Source organism: Haliotis cracherodii, unplaced genomic scaffold (assembly GCF_022045235.1).
Source record: "Haliotis cracherodii isolate W230 unplaced genomic scaffold, xgHalCrac1.p SCAF_6, whole genome shotgun sequence".
In the NCBI taxonomy this organism is placed as follows: Eukaryota; Metazoa; Mollusca; class Gastropoda; order Lepetellida; family Haliotidae; genus Haliotis; species Haliotis cracherodii.
The window spans coordinates 25,552,956-25,573,851 of record NW_027266319.1 but is presented as its reverse complement, the minus strand read 5'-3'; the positions used below and the strand labels follow the sequence as shown (position 1 = coordinate 25,573,851).

The 20,896-nt window shown below is 41.1% G+C and overlaps 1 protein-coding gene across 1 annotated transcript in view; it reads right to left on the bottom strand.

Annotated features, from left to right (window-relative positions):
- Positions 1-20,459, bottom strand: part of LOC139445203 (leucine-rich repeat serine/threonine-protein kinase 2-like) — a 137,775-nt gene extending 117,316 nt beyond the window's left edge. The window contains exons 1-8 of the mRNA XM_071226334.1: positions 20,243-20,459; positions 14,012-14,277; positions 13,451-13,542; positions 12,104-12,183; positions 9,781-9,869; positions 8,884-9,024; positions 2,089-2,217; positions 1,285-1,407 (exon numbers count right to left, since the gene is read on the bottom strand). Of these exons, the coding sequence (XP_071082435.1) occupies positions 1,285-1,407; positions 2,089-2,217; positions 8,884-9,024; positions 9,781-9,869; positions 12,104-12,183; positions 13,451-13,542; positions 14,012-14,207 (850 nt within the window). The 5' untranslated portion in view covers positions 14,208-14,277; positions 20,243-20,459. The remainder of the gene's footprint in view (positions 1-1,284; positions 1,408-2,088; positions 2,218-8,883; positions 9,025-9,780; positions 9,870-12,103; positions 12,184-13,450; positions 13,543-14,011; positions 14,278-20,242) is intronic.
- Between the last annotated feature and the right edge of the window lie 437 nt (positions 20,460-20,896).

Genomic DNA, 20,896 nt, shown 5'->3' with positions numbered 1-20,896 from the left:
GTTTTGAATACAAATAGCCTAGAAATGGCCATAAATAGATTTTTCATTAGGGCTACTGTGAAAATTACCACATTGAGAGTCAGATAAAAAAAACTCTTAAATAAATTTAGGTGGCATCAGAATTGGTGTGAACAATCATGTTAAGTTTAAGCTTCATTGATCCAGTGGTTTCTGAGGAGATAATGTTTGGAGTGTGAGGAAATGTTCGAAGTGCAAACGTCAAATGAAACCAAAAATTAAAATATTTTTGGGGAAAGCAGATCATGCATGTTTCGCCGGAGTACTAACTGAACACAAACCAAATTTCATTACCCTTTTAACAAAAATGACCAAGTAATGGTCATAAGAATTTTACCAACCAGTTGACAGCTGACCTCACCAATATCTACTGTAATCACCGTATTAAGTGCCCTGCTATAATAAGCAGCCCCTGTACAACTCCTAGACCAATCAGTGAGTCATATCACAACATGGCTGAAATATTGCCAATGCGACGATTCTTAACTCACTCACTCAGGAGGTCATCTTTATAAGCACCCCTTCTGAGACTGACAGTAGACATGAGAGTCCACATTTACCTGTGTATATTACTGATCTTTTACTGAAGCAGCACAGAAGAGATATGTCGGTGAAGTGAGGTCAAATTGGGTTTAATGTCGCGTCCAAGATTATTGCACTTATATAGCAATGTGCATGCACGTGTGTGTGTGGCTGCTTGTACTAGTCCGCACTGATGCCAATATATAGTGCTAGCCCACTGAGATACCAAGCCGCAGTTTAACATGAATACCCTACTCAGACACAGTATACTGACTCTGAGCTGACCAGTCCTTATTTTAGCCCCATAATGCCGCACGCTAAACAGGGTAACAACAAGTACCATCTTTTCACGTCTTTTGGTATGACGCGGCCGGGATCGAACCTTGGACCTTCAGCTCTCCGGGCGGATGCTCTACCACAAGACCACAGAGGCTGTCACTTGACCAATAGACTATCTCATGTTTGAATATAAGACAAACACTGCTCTACACAGACTGCTGCCATATAGCTGGAATATTGATAAGTGCAGCGTTAAACAACAAACACTTAAAATTATCTTTTTGACTTATTTTAGCATATATACATTTGGTGTTGCTATACACGTAATACCAGTACGTACATTTAAGTGTTTGCTCATTTCTAACATGCAGATGCTGTTGGCGAAAAAGGTCCTTTATCATCCAACGATGTTTGTCTCTGAATACTCTTGATGATTAGTTGTGCTGCAGCAGTACTTGCACTCACCTGCCATTCTGAACATGTGCAGTCCTGCCACCTGTATGGTCTCATTGGCAGGCTTCCCCAGCATCACTGGCACCAGGGAGTCCTTGATGAACCCCATCTTCACCGCTGACGCCACCACCTTGGCTGGTGAGGACAACACACAGTATCTCAGTGACAAAAACATGATGGTCAGAATCCATCACAATAGGCGTTTGTAGCCTCACAAATTCTCTGTTTATAGTGAGTGAGTGAGTTGGCTTTAACACCGCCCTTAACAGTATTCCAGTTATGTTACGGCGTGTCAGCTTAATGTGGTAGGAAAGCCCGAAGTGATGCAGGTCTCAGACGTTTACCACTTTGGTGAAACCCACAAGCACGGGTATGGTGCTGACACACCTAGAAACATAATCGGGGCGAACCGGGATCCCCTGCTTATACCAGTAACAAGAGACATGCATGGAAAAGTTGAAAAACTTGTAAAAGACTCCAAGGAAAATGTTCTAATATTATACCGATACATTTCCTTCTTTTGGCTTTTATCCTTGGTTTTCGGTAAAGAAATTTCTGATTGTCCTTTCTGGTACTGAAGTAATGTAATGCCATTGAGTGTCAAGCTATGTATTCGGTATTAGCATAATTTTATCTTGTCAAACATGCTTGCATTATTAATCGAATATAGAAATAGTGTTTTTTAGATAGAACTTTATAATTTTTTTACGGCAGATCTCTAGTATTCCAAGGGCATTGAACATGTATACTTAGGAAATAATACAAAATCTACTGCCTGAACACTCAAGAAGCACATGACAAGGCTGCCTCTGTTACCATCGTTGAACATCAGGTGCAGCAGCTTGAGGCTGGCCTCTAGGATGTCCTCATTGCCGATGTCGATCTTCACATAGGGCATGATCTTCTCGTGAATCAGGTCCTCCTCCAGGATGTTACACAGGCGCTCTGGAGCCAACAGAAAGACTGAGTCATATACAGGACAGGAGGACTGTGTCACATACAGGACAGGAGGACTGTGTTATATACAAGACAGGAGGACTGTGTTATATACAAGACAGGAGGACTGTGTCACATACAGGACAGGAGGACTGTGTTACATACAGGACAGGAAGACTGTGTCACATACAGGACAGGAGGACTGTGTTATATACAGGACAGGAGGACTGTGTTACATACAGGACAGCAGGACTGTGTCACATACAGGACAGGAGAACTGTGTCACATACAAGACAGGAGGACTGTGTCACATACAAGACAGGAGGACTGTGTTATATACAGGACAAGAGGACTGTGTCACATACAGGAGGACTGTGTCACATACAGGACAGGAGAACTGTGTTATATACAGGACAGGACGACTGTGTCACATACAGGACAGGAGGACTGTGTCACATACAGGACAGGAGGACTGTGTTATATACAGGACAAGAGGACTGTGTCATATACAGGACAGGAGGACTGTTACATACAGGACAAGAGGACTGTGCCATATACAGGACAGGAGGACTGTGTTATATACAGGACAGGAGGACTGTGTCACATACAGGACATGAGGACTGTGTCACATACAGGACAGGATAACTGTTACATACAGGACAGGAGGACTTTGTCATATACAGGACAGGAGGACTGTGTTACATACAGGACAGGAGAACTTTGTTATATACAGGACAGGAGGACTGTGTCACATACAGGACAGGGGGACTGTGTTACATACAGGACAGGAGGACTGTGTTATATACAGGACAGGAGGACTGTGTCACATACAGGACAGGAGGACTGTGTTATATACAGGACAGGAGGACTGTGTTATATACAGGACAGGAGAACTGTATTATATACAGGACAGGAGGACTGTGTCACATACAGGACAGGAGGACTGTGTTACATACAGGACAGGAGAACTGTATTATATACAGGACAGGAGGACTGTGTCACATACAGGACAGGAGGACTGTGTTACATACAGGACAGGAAGACTGTGTCACATACAGGACAGGAGGACTGTGTTATATACAGGACAGGAGGACTGTGTTACATACAGGACAGCAGGACTGTGTCACATACAGGACAGGAGAACTGTGTCACATACAAGACAGGAGGACTGTGTCACATACAAGACAGGAGGACTGTGTTATATACAGGACAAGAGGACTGTGTCACATACAGGAGGACTGTGTCACATACAGGACAGGAGAACTGTGTTATATACAGGACAGGACGACTGTGTCACATACAGGACAGGAGGACTGTGTCACATACAGGACAGGAGGACTGTGTTATATACAGGACAAGAGGACTGTGTCATATACAGGACAGGAGGACTGTTACATACAGGACAAGAGGACTGTGCCATATACAGGACAGGAGGACTGTGTTATATACAGGACAGGAGGACTGTGTCACATACAGGACAGGAGGACTGTGTCACATACAGGACAGGATAACTGTTACATACAGGACAGGAGGACTTTGTCATATACAGGACAGGAGGACTGTGTTACATACAGGACAGGAGAACTTTGTTATATACAGGACAGGAGGACTGTGTCACATACAGGACAGGGGGACTGTGTTACATACAGGACAGGAGGACTGTGTTATATACAGGACAGGAGGACTGTGTCACATACAGGACAGGAGGACTGTGTTATATACAGGACAGGAGGACTGTGTTATATACAGGACAGGAGAACTGTATTATATACAGGACAGGAGGACTGTGTCACATACAGGACAGGAGGACTGTGTTACATACAGGACAGGAGAACTGTATTATATACAGGACAGGAGGACTGTGTCACATACAGGACAGGAGGACTGTGTTACATACAGGACAGGAGGACTGTGTTATATACAGGACAGGAGGACTGTGTCACATACAGGACAGGAGGACTGTGTTATATACAGGACAGGAGGACTGTGACATATACAGGACAGGAGGACTGTGTCACATACAGGACAGGAGGACTGTGTCATATACAGGACAGGAGAACTGTGTTACATACAGGACAGGAGGACTGTGTCATATACAGGACAGGAGGACTGTGTCATATACAGGACAGGAGGACTGTGTTACATACAGGACAGGAGAACTGTGTCACTTACAGGACAGGAGGACTGTGTCATATACAGGACAGGAGGACTGTGTCACATACAGGACAGGAGGACTATGTTATATACAGGACAGGAGGACTGTGTCACATACAGGACAGGAGGACTGTGTTATATACAGGACAGGAGGACTGTGTCATATACAGGACAGGAGGACTGTGTCACATACAGGACAGGAGGACTGTGTCATATACCGGACAGAAGGACTGTATCATATACAGGACAGGAGGACTGTGTTACATACAGGACAGGAGGACTGTGTCACATACAGGACAGGAGGACTGTGTTACATACAAGACAGGAGGACTGTCACAAACAGGACAAGAGGACTGTGTCACATACAGGATAGGAGGACTGTGTCACATACAGGACAGGAGGACTGTGTTACATAAAAGACAGGAGGACTGTGTTACATACAGGACAGGAGGACTGTGTCACATACAAGACAGGAGGACTGTCACATACAGGACAAGAGGACTGTGTCACATACAGGACAGGAGGACTGTGTTACATACAAGACAGGAGGACTGTCACATACAGGACAAGAGGACTGTGTCACATACAGGACAGGAGGACTGTGTCATATACAGGACAGGAGGACTGTGTTACATAAAAGACAGGAGGACTGTGTCACATACAAGACAGGAGGACTGTGTCACATACAAGACAGGAGGACTGTGTCACATACAAGACAGGAGGACTGTGTCACATACAGGAGGACTGTGTCACATACAGGACAGGAGAACTGTGTTATATACAGGACAGGACGACTGTGTCACATACAGGACAGGAGGACTGTGTCATATACAGGACAGGAGGACTGTTACATACAGGACAAGAGGACTGTGTCATATACAGGACAGGAGGACTGTGTTATATACAGGACAGGAGGACTGTGTCACATACAGGACATGAGGACTGTGTCACATACAGGACAGGAGGACTGTGTCACATACAGGACAGGAGGACTGTGTCACATACAGGACAGGAGGACCATCAGTATGTACAAGGAAACAAGTGTGATAGTCCAGATGGCTCTGTTTAAAGATCTGCAACCATATGATGTGTCTATATCCTGTAAACACTGCTTATAATTTTTGCATATTCATTACATGTAGAATGTGGAGCTTGACTGTGCATGAAGTAAGATACAGAACTTGTGACAGTAATTCTTCTCGCTATTCAGCAATCTGACATTGATATCCTTATAACACACTGTTGCTAACATTGTCCACACCATATTACGAAGGGCTGCACTTGCTGGAGAAGCTTTGAGGATTGTGGGTGCCAGCAATCTCATGCTGCACATTGAACGATGGAAACACACAGAGTGAGCAGGAAGTACACCAACATGTAGCAGAATCACGATTCATGGACATATTCTGTGCCGACAAACAATGCGTGACATCACAGGTGGCAGTGAGTTCAGGGCAAAGGGAATTAACAAATGACACACTTAAATGTGATGCTACATTGGCTGAAAGCACTCTAGATTCTTACAACCCGCATTTAATTTTCATCCTTTACTCATAATCATAACTTGATGGATAGGTTATCATTCTATATGCATTTATTCAAAGCATGTGATTAACACTAGTAGTAAACATACTGTTACAATGGCAAGTCAATAAATACACCACACCACACCACAAGATCAAAAAACGCAAGTGACTGTCAGCAAAAACATAATTAACATTGATCAGAACACGCAATTTAATTTACCTATCAAATGGGAAGATAAATGTGCATAAAAATGTGTAATGGACAGTGTCATCCATGCAATAAATAAATCTGATAAATTATACATGTCCTTGCCAACCTAAGTACAACTATACTGACAGTAGGTGTTCAGATATGCAAGAAACTTACGAAGATTGGAAATGAGAATTTTGACATCCTTTTACACAATTCAGAAGCCATGTCAAATAAAACAAATAAAATGTATTCTTCTAGCAAGCCTTTAATCTGTTATGTTGAAAGTAATACACTGTTGAATCCTGAGTTAGAAAATAAGTATAACTTCAGCAACTATTCATTTGAACTTTTTCTCAAACTGTTATTACAAAGTTTACTTTGGTTATGAACTTCAAAACCACCTGGACAATAATTGCATTCGGTTATTTAGCCCCTGACGAACACAGCGACCAAGAAAATTAAAAAAAATAATAATAAAATAAAAAAATAAAAATTGGTCTTGTGTGATATACACTCTGATGTCCTTTCTTGACTTGAAACAGATCTATTAAATGTTTTTGGTGTCAAGCCAAATGGTCAGTTAACCAGTAACAGGCATATTTACAAATGTAGTCATAAAAATATTAAAACAACTTATAAAAACAATTTAATTTTTTTTGAATATATACCCCCAAAAACCCCAACTACTATTACGATATGAGGCAGTTGAAGACAGATCATTGTTGGTCAAATTACAAATAAATTTTATTTTTTAAAGTTATTTTAAGTTATTGATGAAAATGTGATGTTCTTGAGCCAATGAAGTGAAGGAAAGAATGCTGTTTTATGCTGCAGCTGAAATGACCACCAATTCTGATGCGCAATCCCATCTGTAATAAAACATTTTGGGTCTTAAGTGAAATGGTTGTTGGCTTGATCACCAGAAACATAATTTTATATAATTATAAAATTAAAAGTATGTGAAGTATGCAGGCGTGATGCAGATCAAAGAAGTTTTCCACTTTGGTGAAACCCACAGGTAAGAAGGTAAGAAATCTAGGGTCATAAATCAGATGAATCTGGGAATCTGGGAATCTGGGATTCAAACCAATAATCATAGGAACCTAGCAAGACCAAGGGATGCAACTTTGCACATTGATGTCACCTATCACATTGAGAAGCACGATGACATTGATTCTTCGACCCAAGACCCAAGGCAAACAAACAGTGCATGGCATTGATGTGCATGTGATGTTCCTAGAGGGGTGAGATGTGCACACACCAGCTGCTGGGAGGAGAGAATCACTTCTAACATGGGCGTGTGACTCACGGTCCTGAGCTACAGTGTAAAATATATCCAGAGTCTTGCACACGACACTCGGCACATCCTGATTCAGGTGCAGGGTTTCCAAGACGACTGGCAGGTATTTTCGAATGAAAACATCAGCCAGATGCTTATCTTAAAACAATAATGAATTTTGTTGTTAATATAATCAAAGACAAAACTTAAATTGTTCAACGCTGTCCAAAAATCTATGTTCAAAGAATAATAGCCATACTTTTGACCGACAATCTGTAGCTAGTATTGGTATAAATTACTTATACCCTACTTGAGATACTGAATAAAGTAAACACTAAATATGCTCAGCTAACAGTTTGGTATTGCGTTTTGCACTAGGCTTACATTATCCTTATATATCCAGCTTGATGCTTAATGATACTGAGTGAGTGACGGATGGACTGAATGTTGGTAAGCACTGCAGTCTACACATTCCAGCTGAATCACTGGCACCTAAATAATATTGTCAGGGTCAGGCAAACCAGCAACCTGGAAACAGGAGCAATTCTCCAAACCATCAGCGTACGATCTGCAAAGTCACCAAGTCTGACCACCCAATTGCATTTAGTCGACACTTAAGACAAGCAATGGGGTCCTGGGAACCATCAATGGTTTGTTTGTTTGTTTGTTTGTTTGTTTATCACCGCAGCAAAATTCCAGTTATATGATTGTGGCCTGTTAACGTTTGCGTATGGACCAGACAATCCAGTGATTGATATTGTGAGCACCAATCCGTTGGAGTACATTGACATGCAATCAACCATAAACCACCCAATCCATCTTACAGACATTATAGGTTTTTATCTGGACCTGCTAAGGCTAAAAAAAAGTCTTCTCTGGCATCGCCCGCATCATTGTAAAGTCCACCGCTCTTTTCGTTTATATTTCCATTATCCCCCCCAAAAGTAATATCTTTCAATTTTCTGCGTCTTGAACACACGACCCCAGCAGTGAAATGCTACAATACTTAAGAACAACATGATTTCATCGAAATTATTGTAAACAAATTTGGTAACATACCCCAACCCCCCCCCAAAAAAAGAACCCTCCACACGACATTTCGAAAAGCTATTGCCTGAGAATCAATTATTGTTAAAGTTCTCCCAAAATCTGCAGCAAATGGCAGTTAAAGTTCCAAATAAAGAACACAAAATTTCCCAAATTATGTTTTCATAGGTACAACTAATGTTACGGCTTGGCAGAAATCACTTATATTTCACCAATAAAAAGCAAGATATTTTAATTATTGAATGGAATGTTAAAATATCTCTGAATTTAAAAAAATCCATAAACTCTAAAAAATATCCAGTTTGAAACAAAATATCAATTTCTTTCCCTGATTTTTTAATTTTAAGTGTACATAGTGCGAGAATCCTCAATAAATTCCTGTCATAATAAAGTCACAATAGATCACTTATGTAGGTTTAACAAACAATTACCATACAAGAAAACAAAGGGGGAATAACTCCTGCCGGTCTACACACCTTCTTGGAGTATATGGCGGAGGCAGGTCAGGGCATGGACTTGAATCTCGACATCTTCCTGGAAGTTGGAGATGGCACGGAAAAGGTAATCGATGACGTCATTGAGGAGGTTGGTGGAGGTCAGGTCAACACGGATGTATCCTTCAGGAGAGAATCAGCAGGAGTGCAATATACTTTGACAGACAAGAAGGTACATTATGAGTGAGTTGGGTTTAATGCCACTTTTAACAGTATTCCAGTTATATCACAGCATGTCAGCTTGATGTGGGAGGACAGCCCGAAGTGATGCAGGTCTCAGACGTTTACCACATTGGTGAAACCCCCAAGCATGGGTATCATGCTGACAATCCTTGAGACATAATCGGGGCGAACTGAGATACATTATGAAAATCAGGTCTATGGAGAAAAACTGAATTATGAAACCATGTATTTCCCCAATAAATGTTGAAACATACCTAGATGTTTCGCAAACTACACATGGTTACCAGTTTCAAACATATTCCTCTACTCATATCAGCTGTAGATTATTAACATATGACAGGGTAAAGAAATTCTCATCCTCAAGATTTATCATATCAGTGTTCTGAAAACATTTGAGAAACAGACTTGGTTAAGTGATGGATAGATGTAATAAAAACTACAACTTTTCCCAAAACAATTCATTGTTATAAAAAATATTAGAACACATCAATATTTGTAAATAAAACCAATGACATCAACTAATCCTTTTAAAACAAAACATGAAACTTTGGACACATATTGTTTTCGAAAAAACATTTCCCCAATTCTGTTTGTACTCTTAGTTGGGGTAAATTTTCTTGCATGCATTGTATCCGGACTTAGAGGAACTAAACATATGAAAACATGACATATGAAAAGTTTAGAAAGTCAACTGACTTGATTCGAAGAGACAGGCCAGCAGCTTCATCCCACACTGGTGGATGGGGATGTCAGAGATGTTCTCACTCAGCACCTTCAGCACGTGTCTGCAACATCAGCAACAAATAGACCATGTAGCTCACCGCGGCAACATTAGCAACATATAGACCAGGTAGCTCACTACGGCAACATTAGCAGCATATAGACCAGGTAGCTCACTACGGCAACATCAGCAACATATAGACCATGTAGCTCACTGCGGCAACATCAGCAACAAATAGACCATGTAGCTCACCACGGTAACATCAGCAACATATAGACCAGGTAGTTCACCGTGGCAACATCAGCAACATATAGACCATGTAGCTCACCGCAGCAACATTAGCAACATATAGACCAGGTAGCTCACCACGGTAACATCAGCAACAAATAGACCATGTAGCTCACTGCGGCAACATCAGCAACAAATAGACCATGTAGCTCACCGCGGCAACATCAGCAACATATAGACCATGTAGCTCACTGCGGCAACATCAGCAACATATAGACCATGTAGCTCACTGTGGTAACATCAGCAACATATAGACCATGTAGCTCACTGTGGCAACATCAGCAACATATAGACCATGTAGCTCACTGCGGCAACATCAGCAACATATAGACCATGTAGCTCACTATGGTAACATCAGCAACATATAGACCATGTAGCTCACTATGGTAACATCAGCAACATATAAACCATGTAGCTCACTATGGTAACATCAGCAACATATAAACCATGTAGCTCACCACGGTAACATCAGCAACAAATAGACCATGTAGCTCACCACGGCAACATCAGCAATATATAGACCATGTAGCTCACTATGGTAACATCAGCAACATATAAACCATGTAGCTCACCACGGTAACATCAGCAACAAATAGACCATGTAGCTCACTGCGGCAACATCAGCAACATATAGACCATGTAGCTCACCACGGCAACATCAGCAACATATAGACCATGTAGCTCACTATGGTAACATCAGCAACATATAGACCATGTAGCTCACCACGGTAACATCAGCAACATATAGACCATGAAGCTCACTGTGGTAACATTAGCAACATATAGACCATGTAGCTCACTGCGGCAACATCAGCAACATATAGACCATGTAGTTCACTGTGGTAACATCAGCAACATATAGACCATGTAGCTCACTGTGGTAACATTAGCAACATATAGACCATGTAGCTCACCGCAGCAACATCAGCAACGTATAGACCATGTAGCTCACCACGGTAACATCAGCAACATATAGACCATGTAGCTCACCACGGTAACATCAGCAACATATAGACCATGTAGTTCACTGTGGTAACATCAGCAACATATAGACCATGTACCTCACCACGGCAACATCAGCAACAAACAGGCCTTGTACCTCTCCACGGCAACATCAGCAACAAACAGGCCCTGTACCTCACCAAGGTAACATCAGCAACATATAAACCATGTAGCTCACCGCGGCAACATCAGCAACATATGGACCATGTAGCTCATCGCGGCAACATCAGCAACATATAGACCATGTACCCCACCACGGCAACATCAGCAACATATAGACCATGTACCTCACCACGGCAACATCAGCAACATATAGACCATGTACCTCACCACGGCAACATCAGCAACAAACAGGCCCTGTACCTCACCACGGCAACATCAGCAACAAACAGGCCCTGCAGTTCACCTCAGCTACATCAGCAACAAACAGGCCCTGTAGCTCACCTCAGCTACATCGGCAACAAACAGGCCCTGTAGCTCACCTCAGCTACATCGGCAACAAACAGGCCCTGTAGCTCACCTCAGCTACATCGGCAACAAACAGGCCCTGTAGCTCACCTCAGCTACATCGGCAACAAACAGGCCCTGTAGCTCACCTCGGTAACATCGGCAACAAACAGGCCCTGTAGCTCACCTCGGCTACATCGGCAACAAACAGGCCCTGTAGCTCACCTCGGTAACATCGGCAACAAACAGGCCCTGCAGTTCACGTCAGCTACATCGGCAACAAACAGGCCCTGCAGTTCACCTCAGTAACATCCGAAAGAGGTAGACCATGTTGCTCACCTCAGCAACATCAGCAGCACAACTTACATCACTGATGTAACAAACAGATTTTCTGGTTTTCAAATGATGATAATTAAAGAAGGACACCATCAGGACCCAAAGGTAGATCTTTAACTGTTGTTGCTAGTTTTACTTAACAACAAGCAACTGTACAATCTTAGAACAGGGATTCAAGAAACAAGGAAACAAGACACACTGACATTGATGTGGACTACCACTCACCTGTGAACATGTTCATTCTTGAGACTTTTCTCCAAGGCAAGGCTCTCATCTATGAACTGACACAGCAGCTGAAGACCAATCTATAAAGGATGGCGTCATGTCCATTGGATGTCAGACAATTTCACAACAACAAGGGGGCACCACCAACCTTTAAAGGGTACATCAAACTCTAACTTCAAATCCATCACTTTGAGCTGATTTCATTTGAATTATATTTTCAAGAATGACCTTGTGAGTTATTGGGAAAGATTGGCGTTCATTTTCTGATCAATTTGCGTATAAGGTCACATTATTTATAATCATCATTATCTCACAATGCCTCATTGATTAGCAATATTGGTAATGTAATTTCAGCACAATGACACAAAATATGTTTGTCATGATTTTATCAAACTTCAGCAAGCAAATGACAAAGAGGCCAGTTAGGCCAGTATTCAAAGTAGGTGGATGCAGGTATGTTTACTTCTGAAGGAACGTCTATGACAAATTCATATTTTGTCAACATTGTCCAGTACACACATATTTGTATGACAAACTTTATGCCTGGAAATGTTTATCTACCACATCCCTTGTAGTGACCATCACCATTTCTGGTGTCCCGCCGTGATTTTGCTGGAATAATGCTAATAGTGGCGTAAAGACATACTGACTCTCTCACTCATTACCATCCATAAAAACAAATGCTATAATTATGAACTCTTTTTCACACAGCAATTTTAGTGAGTGAGTGAGTATGGTTTTACGCCGCTTTTAGCAATATTCCAGCAATATCACGGCGGGGGACACCAGAAATGGGCTTCACACATTGTACCCATGTCGGGAATCGAACCCGGGTCTTCGGCGTGGCGAGCGAACGCTTTAACCACTAGGCTACCCGACCGCCCCCATAGTAATTTTAAAGGGAGCCTTATAAGGCTTAGCAGTTTTTATTTAAGTTTCACTTTGAACTCAAATTTTGTGATATATATTAATCTAGCAGTTGACGGTTAACCTAAATACAGACACTGTCTCAGTTATGCTTTAAGTCTCTAATTTCAATGTCTAGACCTAAAATGGACACGAGATTGTAGCGTATATAGTACCTGAAATATTACAACTTGATATTAGTGGTCTACACACAGTTGTAGCACAGTTGTCTGGTTTCTCGGGGCAAAACATATCTCGGATGCGTACATTAACTGAGAAGTTTTACATGTCTGAAACTTACTTTAACATTATGTTGTCATGAATAAAACAAATTTCACCTCCAGCTACTTATTTTGCTCCAAATATTTCGAGTAAAGAAATTGTCAAATGGATCCGATATTGTTTTTTCCATCAGTAAAAAAGTGGGATGGAGCGTCTTACCTGCTGTATGTCGGGGAAGGAGCTGAGGTGCTTCATAACATCCAGCACCCCAAGGTGGATCTGGTTGTCCTCCAGGAACTTCTTGACCATCACTGAACAGAGAGAGTGAGTGAGTGAGTGAGTGAGTGAGTGAGTGAGTGAGTGGGTATGGGGCAGGCGGGCGCGGGCGACAGTGGGTGGGTGGGTGTTTGGGTGGGCGGGGCGAGCGAGTGAGTGAGTGAGTGAGTGAGAGTGAACAGCATCACTCTGAACAGTATTGTAGTTACATCACGGCGTGTCAGCTTAACATGGGGGAAAAGCCTGAAGTGATGCAGGTCTTAATGGTTTACCACTTTGGAGAAACCCACATGCACGGGTTGGGTGATGAGGTGAGGTGAGGTGAGGTGAGGTGAGGTGAGGTGAGGTGGTGAGGTGAGGTGAGGTGAGGTGAGGTGAGGTGAGGTGAGGTGAGGTGAGGTGAGGTGAGGTGAGGCCAGACACACTAACAATAGACCATAATATGAGGATCAAACTCAATGTTTTGACAACTGAACCTTTCACCACTATACTCCAGCTCCTTACCATTTTTGAAGAGTCTCTGTAGCCTCAACAATGACTTCTTCAAGAGTTGGGGGTCATATGTATCCTGAAGGATGTGCATGATGCGGTCCGCTTCCTTAATGTCATTGATGGTGTTGATGCTATCCACAAACTCATACCCATCCGGCCCTGTACTCGGGGAGCAGCGTCCGCTGTCACAGTCATCAGAGGAAGCCATCAGGCTCTGGCGGAATATGCTCAGACTCCGGTCTTCATAGGAAAATGTTGAAACTTGGTTTGCTTGAAGACTGAAAAAGAAAACATAATACTTTGGGGCTATATGGTGGCGGTCTGTAAATAATCGAGTCTGGACCAGACATCAAGTGACTAACATCAATCTTCTCAATTGGGATACAATGACATGCATCAAACAAATCGGTGAGTCTGACCACCACCCTATCCCTTTACTCACTTGTTACGACAAGCATGGGTTGTTGAAGACCAATTCTAACCCAGAATCTTTGCGGGTTGACATTAATTTCGTTCTGCTCTTGAGATATGTTTCAATATGGTTCGGTCATGTGTTTACTTACTTCATAATTCACACAGTATCTACAACTATATCTACCAAACATATTGAAGGAATTGTTTTGAATAATAATATTTAAAACACAAAACACTAAAATGATCCCATTATATATATAATAGCTATCGAACATTTACATCTTGAGCAATAATTAAATATGCATTTCAAGTCATCAATTGTAAAAATATTAGCCCTTTTCATTGGCAGTTATATTTTTGACATGAGGAAAACTCCATGAGAAATTAAGCTCTTTTATTTGCTTTGTCCATTGCAATTGAATTTCATACGCCTTACAATTGTTCAGTCAAAATATTTCTCATCGAATTTAAGACGACAAATTTAAAGTATTTATATATATTTATATATATATATATATATATATATATCATAGGGCAAAAGACATCAGATTAATTCTCACTGACAGCATATTTCTTCACAGAAACTACAACTGCAGATAACTTGACGTCCCTGAAGACATCAAATTCTTGAGGATTTTACGTACTCACATAACTAACATATGAATGTAGATTACTGACACAGATACTGATGCCTAAAGCAAAGCCTGGCAAGGCCATGCTGATTTCCATGCTGGGGGTCCCCACCCTATGTCTGTTCCATCCACAAAAGACATGCAATATTTTCCGATTTGTTAGAAATTAAGAATCAGCTCAAAACTCAAAGAGTTGTGGGGAATCAAACCCGGGCCTTCGGTGTGACGAGCGAACGCTTTAACCAGTAGGCGACCCCACCTCCCCAAAACTCGAAGAGAAGTTTTAAACAAGGAATATGCAATGGTCTCTTCTTTCACACCTCTGGCACAGAAAAAACAAGAATCATAAGCATGATAAGATGACAAATCCCCCTGAACCGACAAATTAGAAAGAACAAATCATCTGACTGTTACTTTAAGTCCAATGTAATGAGAGGATTTCTATCTAATCTGTCTGTCTGTATACACGAGTAGTTATTGACCTATCAAAACAATACCATGAATTTTGGATTCAGAACTTTGTATTTCTATGTCAATATGAACATAGTCAAAGACAAACTTGTTGCCATGGAAATGGAACCAATATAAGTTCTGAAAATCCCTTAATACCAAAAGGCACCGGTTGACAACCTGGTCTTTGTGTGTGCACAATTTCATGAAAGAATTCCTATTACTTTTAGAGATACGGTCTGGACAAACACACCACTATGAAAGTGAAATTCAAAATTGTTGCCATGGAAACAGGAAAAAGATTTTTGGCGTAAAATTCCTAAACAGCAAAAGGCACCACTTCAGCCCTCGATTAATGCATGTACCAAGTTTGGATGAAAAATGTTGTATAGTTTTTTAGTTCTGCTCCAGAAACGACACACAGTGTATATGTTTATTCTGTTGACTGGCATTGAGGAAGTTCAAAGGCAATTAAATAATTGGACCAACAGTTCAATGATTGGAGTGGTCAATGATGCCCAGTTTGACATGGGTGGGTACGCCCACTGCGTAATTCCTATTCTGCTAATGGCATAGTTATTGCCTTGTTACAACTGCTGCTCAATAAACCGTGTTTGTGTATATATTCAAGTTGGTATTTCCACTATCCACAGTGAGGCCGTCATTGTTGATTGTCATTTTGGAGACATAAATGCGAAGTTTCATTAATGCGAATAAAGACCACTCGCACTTAATTCCCGCTCACGTTAATTTCAAGATTTACAGTATACAGACAAGTTTTGATGAAAGATGGAAAGATTTTGAGTTATGCTTCCGGAAATAAAATCCACCCCCTATTGAGACTAAGTACAATTTGTTTCCATGGAAATAGAGAAAAATAAAAATGTCTTATATCCATAAGTAGCAAAAGGTACCATTTCAGGATCGGTTTGATATATGTGCCAATTTTTGTTGAAAAATTCTGGTTTTCGAGTTGTGCTCCGGAAATGAAATAATAAGACAGACAAGGCGTTGACTATATCCCCTGAATTATAGGCCAGGGTGATAAAAATTCACACAGTAATTCACACAAAATTAAGGTGGTTAATATCTTCGGTTCTGAATGATTCAGGTGTCGCAAGCAATGATCCTTTATGAAAATGTAATGACAGATAGGAAAATGTGTTTCATCATGTGATGGCAAGTTAATTATATTGATCAACCTCATTCAAACAATTTGTTGATAATTCAAAGTGCCCATTGAATTAGGGGATAACCATACTGTGTCTTCAATGGAGGGATAGGTTACCTGCAGATTTAGTGGAATTTGGAACCGAAAGTGCAGCATGAGGTTTAAAATGTTAAATATAGCTTGGTTTAATCTACAGGTAACATAGCTCTGCATTGAAAACACAGAATGCTTATCTCCATTCTACCATAACAAAATAAAATATGAACTCTTTGATGTTAGCATATATATTAAGTGAAGCGGCATGGGTTCAGTCTAAGTGTTTTGAGTGGATGGTCCATCCGAATTTACAAAATCACCAACAACAACCTTTAAACAAAATATGGCGCTTTATATGCTAAAGCAGTTTGACTACACCGTAATACTTCACTAAATTATGACAGGCATTGAAAGGAGGTAGCACGGCAACTTGGTAAGCTAACATGAGGTGTGGCACTCCTAAAGAAAACTAAGCAAGACTTGCAAAGCTTTCGTTCTACACCGCATTGATAAATACTTGTCGTGAATATATCAGCTAGTTATGTATATATATTTTGTTGCCATGGAAACTCAAAGTTTGTTGAAGAAATACTGAACGGTTTCCATCGATAATCCATCGATACCTTTCATGGAGGTAATCCATCCACACCTTTCATGGAGGTAATCCATCCACACCTTTCATGGAGGTAATCCATCTACACCCAACTGGTGCTAATTCATCTACACCTTTCGTGGAGAAAATTCATCCATTCCTTTCCTGGAGGTAATCCATCTTCACCTTTCATGGAGGTAATCCATCCACACCTTTCCTGAAGATAATCCATCCACACCTTTCATGGGGGTAATTCATCCACACCTTTCATGGAGATAATCCATCCATTCCTTTCCTGGAGGTAATCCATCCACACCTTTCATGGAAGTAATCCATCCACACCTTTCATGGAGATAATCCATTGATACCTTTCCTGGAGGTAATCCATCAACACCTTTCATGAAGATAATCCATCCACACCTTTCATGGAGATAATCCATCATCATCTTTACAGGTGGTAATCCATCCACACTTTTACTGGTGGTAATCCATCAACACCTTTACTGGTGGTAATCCATCAACACCTTTACTGGTGGTAATCCATCCGCACCTTTCCTGGAGGTAATCCATCCATACCTTTCATGGAGGTTATCCATCCATACCTTTCCTGGAGATAATCCATCCGCACCTTTCATGGAGATAATCCATCCACACTTTTACTGGAGATAATTCATCCGCACCTTTACAGGTGCTAATTCATCCACACCTTTCATGGAGGTAATCCATCCACACCTTTCATGGAGATAATCCATCCACACCTTTACTGGAGATAATCCATCCCATCCTTTACTGGTGCTAATTCATCCACACCTTTCCTGGAGGTAATCCATCCACTTCTTTCATGGAGGTAATCCATCCACACCTTTCATGGAGGTAATTCATCCACTTCTTTCATGGAGGTAATCCATCCACACCTTTCCTTGAGTTTAACTGGGGGTCTTCATCTACATCTTTTCTGGTGGTAATACACAGGGGTAATTAATGACACCACATGTAGGGGCCATAAGATGCCAGAGCACCAAGATGGCATTTGAACCTTTGACCACATGACTGAGAGACTACCGGTAACCCTGTCAGACAGCTGACAAGGTCAGGATGTCATGTATAGGAAGACTCCATGCATTGCTGGAACACAGTCAACTGGAAAGCATTTGAATATCAAAAACACAAATTCAGCTCTTGTCAGGTTCTTCCGCAGCTTGACAAAATGTCATAAATGTCTTTGGGCCTTGTGTTTATCTTTAAGTAATGACCCAAAACTGACAAAAGATGACAACAGAAACCTCCAGAAAGTCGGGATTTTCAAAGCATTACCATGGTTACCAGAAAGTGGTACCATATCCAAAATGACCAGGCTTGCATATCAAACATAATGAAAACTATTTCACTGACTGACATATATATGTTACAGTCAAATCAGTGTACAATCTGTCAGTGTGTAAATGTGATTCACTCAGGCAAATTACAAAAGGCCTAAATATTTCAGTCATTTTACAAATTGACTGAAAAATCTGTCAGATTGACTACAAATTATAAAGAACTTCAAGAGGGCTTTAAAACACCAAAATAGACTAATTATGCCAGGATTAGAAGCTTCCCCGCCCCCCCCTTTAAGACTTTTGTTTTAATCAAATTTTTTGCAGTCACTGGGTGATGAAATTCAACATCGAAATGTTTGGAATTTGTTATCACAATTACATACATTGACAAAATGACTGAAATATTTTGCCATTTTGTAAATTGAAAGTGACCGGGTTGTTATTCAGCCTTGTGATCCGATGGTAGATGACCAATTGGTGGAAACACGAATACGAACATACACCTAAAATACAAGTGTCAAAAGTGGTGTCATCCCGGGCAAGTGACTAAGTTCAAATGTGCCTCTGTTCACCCAGCAGGGAATGGGTACCTTATGTGAGGTGGATGTTAAAACGCTCTTGCGCCCGTAGGCAGCTTGGGTTGTATACTCCCCAGGAGTTGAGATTGATAACTCGAATGTGGAACAAATCCACTTGTCAGGGAACAAATAAAACCGCATTTGAGCAGATACTAGATACCTACTGTATATAAATATAAATATGAATCAATATTGAAGTCATTTTACACATTGACTGATTTAACACATTGTTTTTTGTTGTTAAACGCTGCACTCAGCAATATTCCAGCTACATGACAGTGGTCTGTAAATAATCGAGTCTGGACCAGACAATCCAGTGACTGACATTAAGAGCATCGATCAACGTAATTGGGATACGATGACATGCATCAAAAATTCAGCGAGCCTGACCATCTGATCCTGTTTATCGCCTCTTAATACATGCATAAGTTGGTGAAGACCTATTCTACCCCGGATCTTCACGGGACTTTTACACATTGACATACATAACAAACACATCAGACCATAAACACCAGGACCCCCGTTCCTCAAGGCAATTTTAGCGCTAAGGTGATCGTAAGTCCCATACTTTAACATAGGCTTAAGATCATTGTAGCGCTATGATTGCTTTGAGGAACGAGGCCCAGGCTATAAACACCATGCCACACACAAAAAAGGAGATAATCATCATTCATTGTACGGTGTATATTTTACAAAGATATACAAACTATAATAAAATTATATTTTACAAAGTTATACAAACTATAATAAAATTAGACTCTATACGAAACATTACAAACCTAACGCAATAATCAAAAGCGTTCATGTTTGATGTTATCTCCGGATGACGGAAGGGAGAACAGTCGGGAAATGACCCGAGTCCTCGTGTAGGAGGAGCAGACAGTGACTATGCCCCGTCTAACTCTTAGTACCGCTAAACCAACTGGTGAATTATTCATTTTCTAATTTAATCTAAAATCTGACCCAGACACAATTATTAATGGTCACTTCTGACAAACAATGACCACTGGCTCTCGGACAAGCAGGTATGCATTTGTTAAGTGATACTCACGAGCTAGCCGAGGTGACATCCCTTGTCAATCAACCTGTCCCAGAGGAAGCTCGCGTGTGACAAGTGATCGTACAATTAACTTGTAACGGGTCCGTGTTGTATTGTGACGATCAACAGGTGTCGCGCGCTCTGTACATTAATAACACAAAGTTGAACAATAACACTGTATCTTCAAATAAACCAGCAGCAGTTGTGTGAGCGATACCCGAGGACAATAATCAGCTCAAATAACTACGATAGACACTTCCGCCGTAAATCACGTGCAGACAAAACGTAAACACATATCACGTGACACACCGGTAAATAATGGGAATCCAATGGATTTGGGTGCCGTTGTACCTCTTGCGGCGGTGTTTTTAGTCTATATATAGAACATTCAACAGATTAACCTTTGGGCAAATAAGAATTGCTTATTGATGTCAGCGGACCGGAAATAATTGTTGAAATAGCTGATGTCATTTTCCTTTTAGTGACCTTTTATGACGCAGACAGTTGATCTCTGGGATGTGGATCTCAGTTGTATTTGCACGTGCAGAATGAACGTAAATGCTGTAGGAATCACATCACGACGCACCAGCAATATATCTCCACGTTATTTCGGCGGTGTAGATTGGAAAGCGACGATGTCGCGTTAATCGAGACAGGTGGTGACAC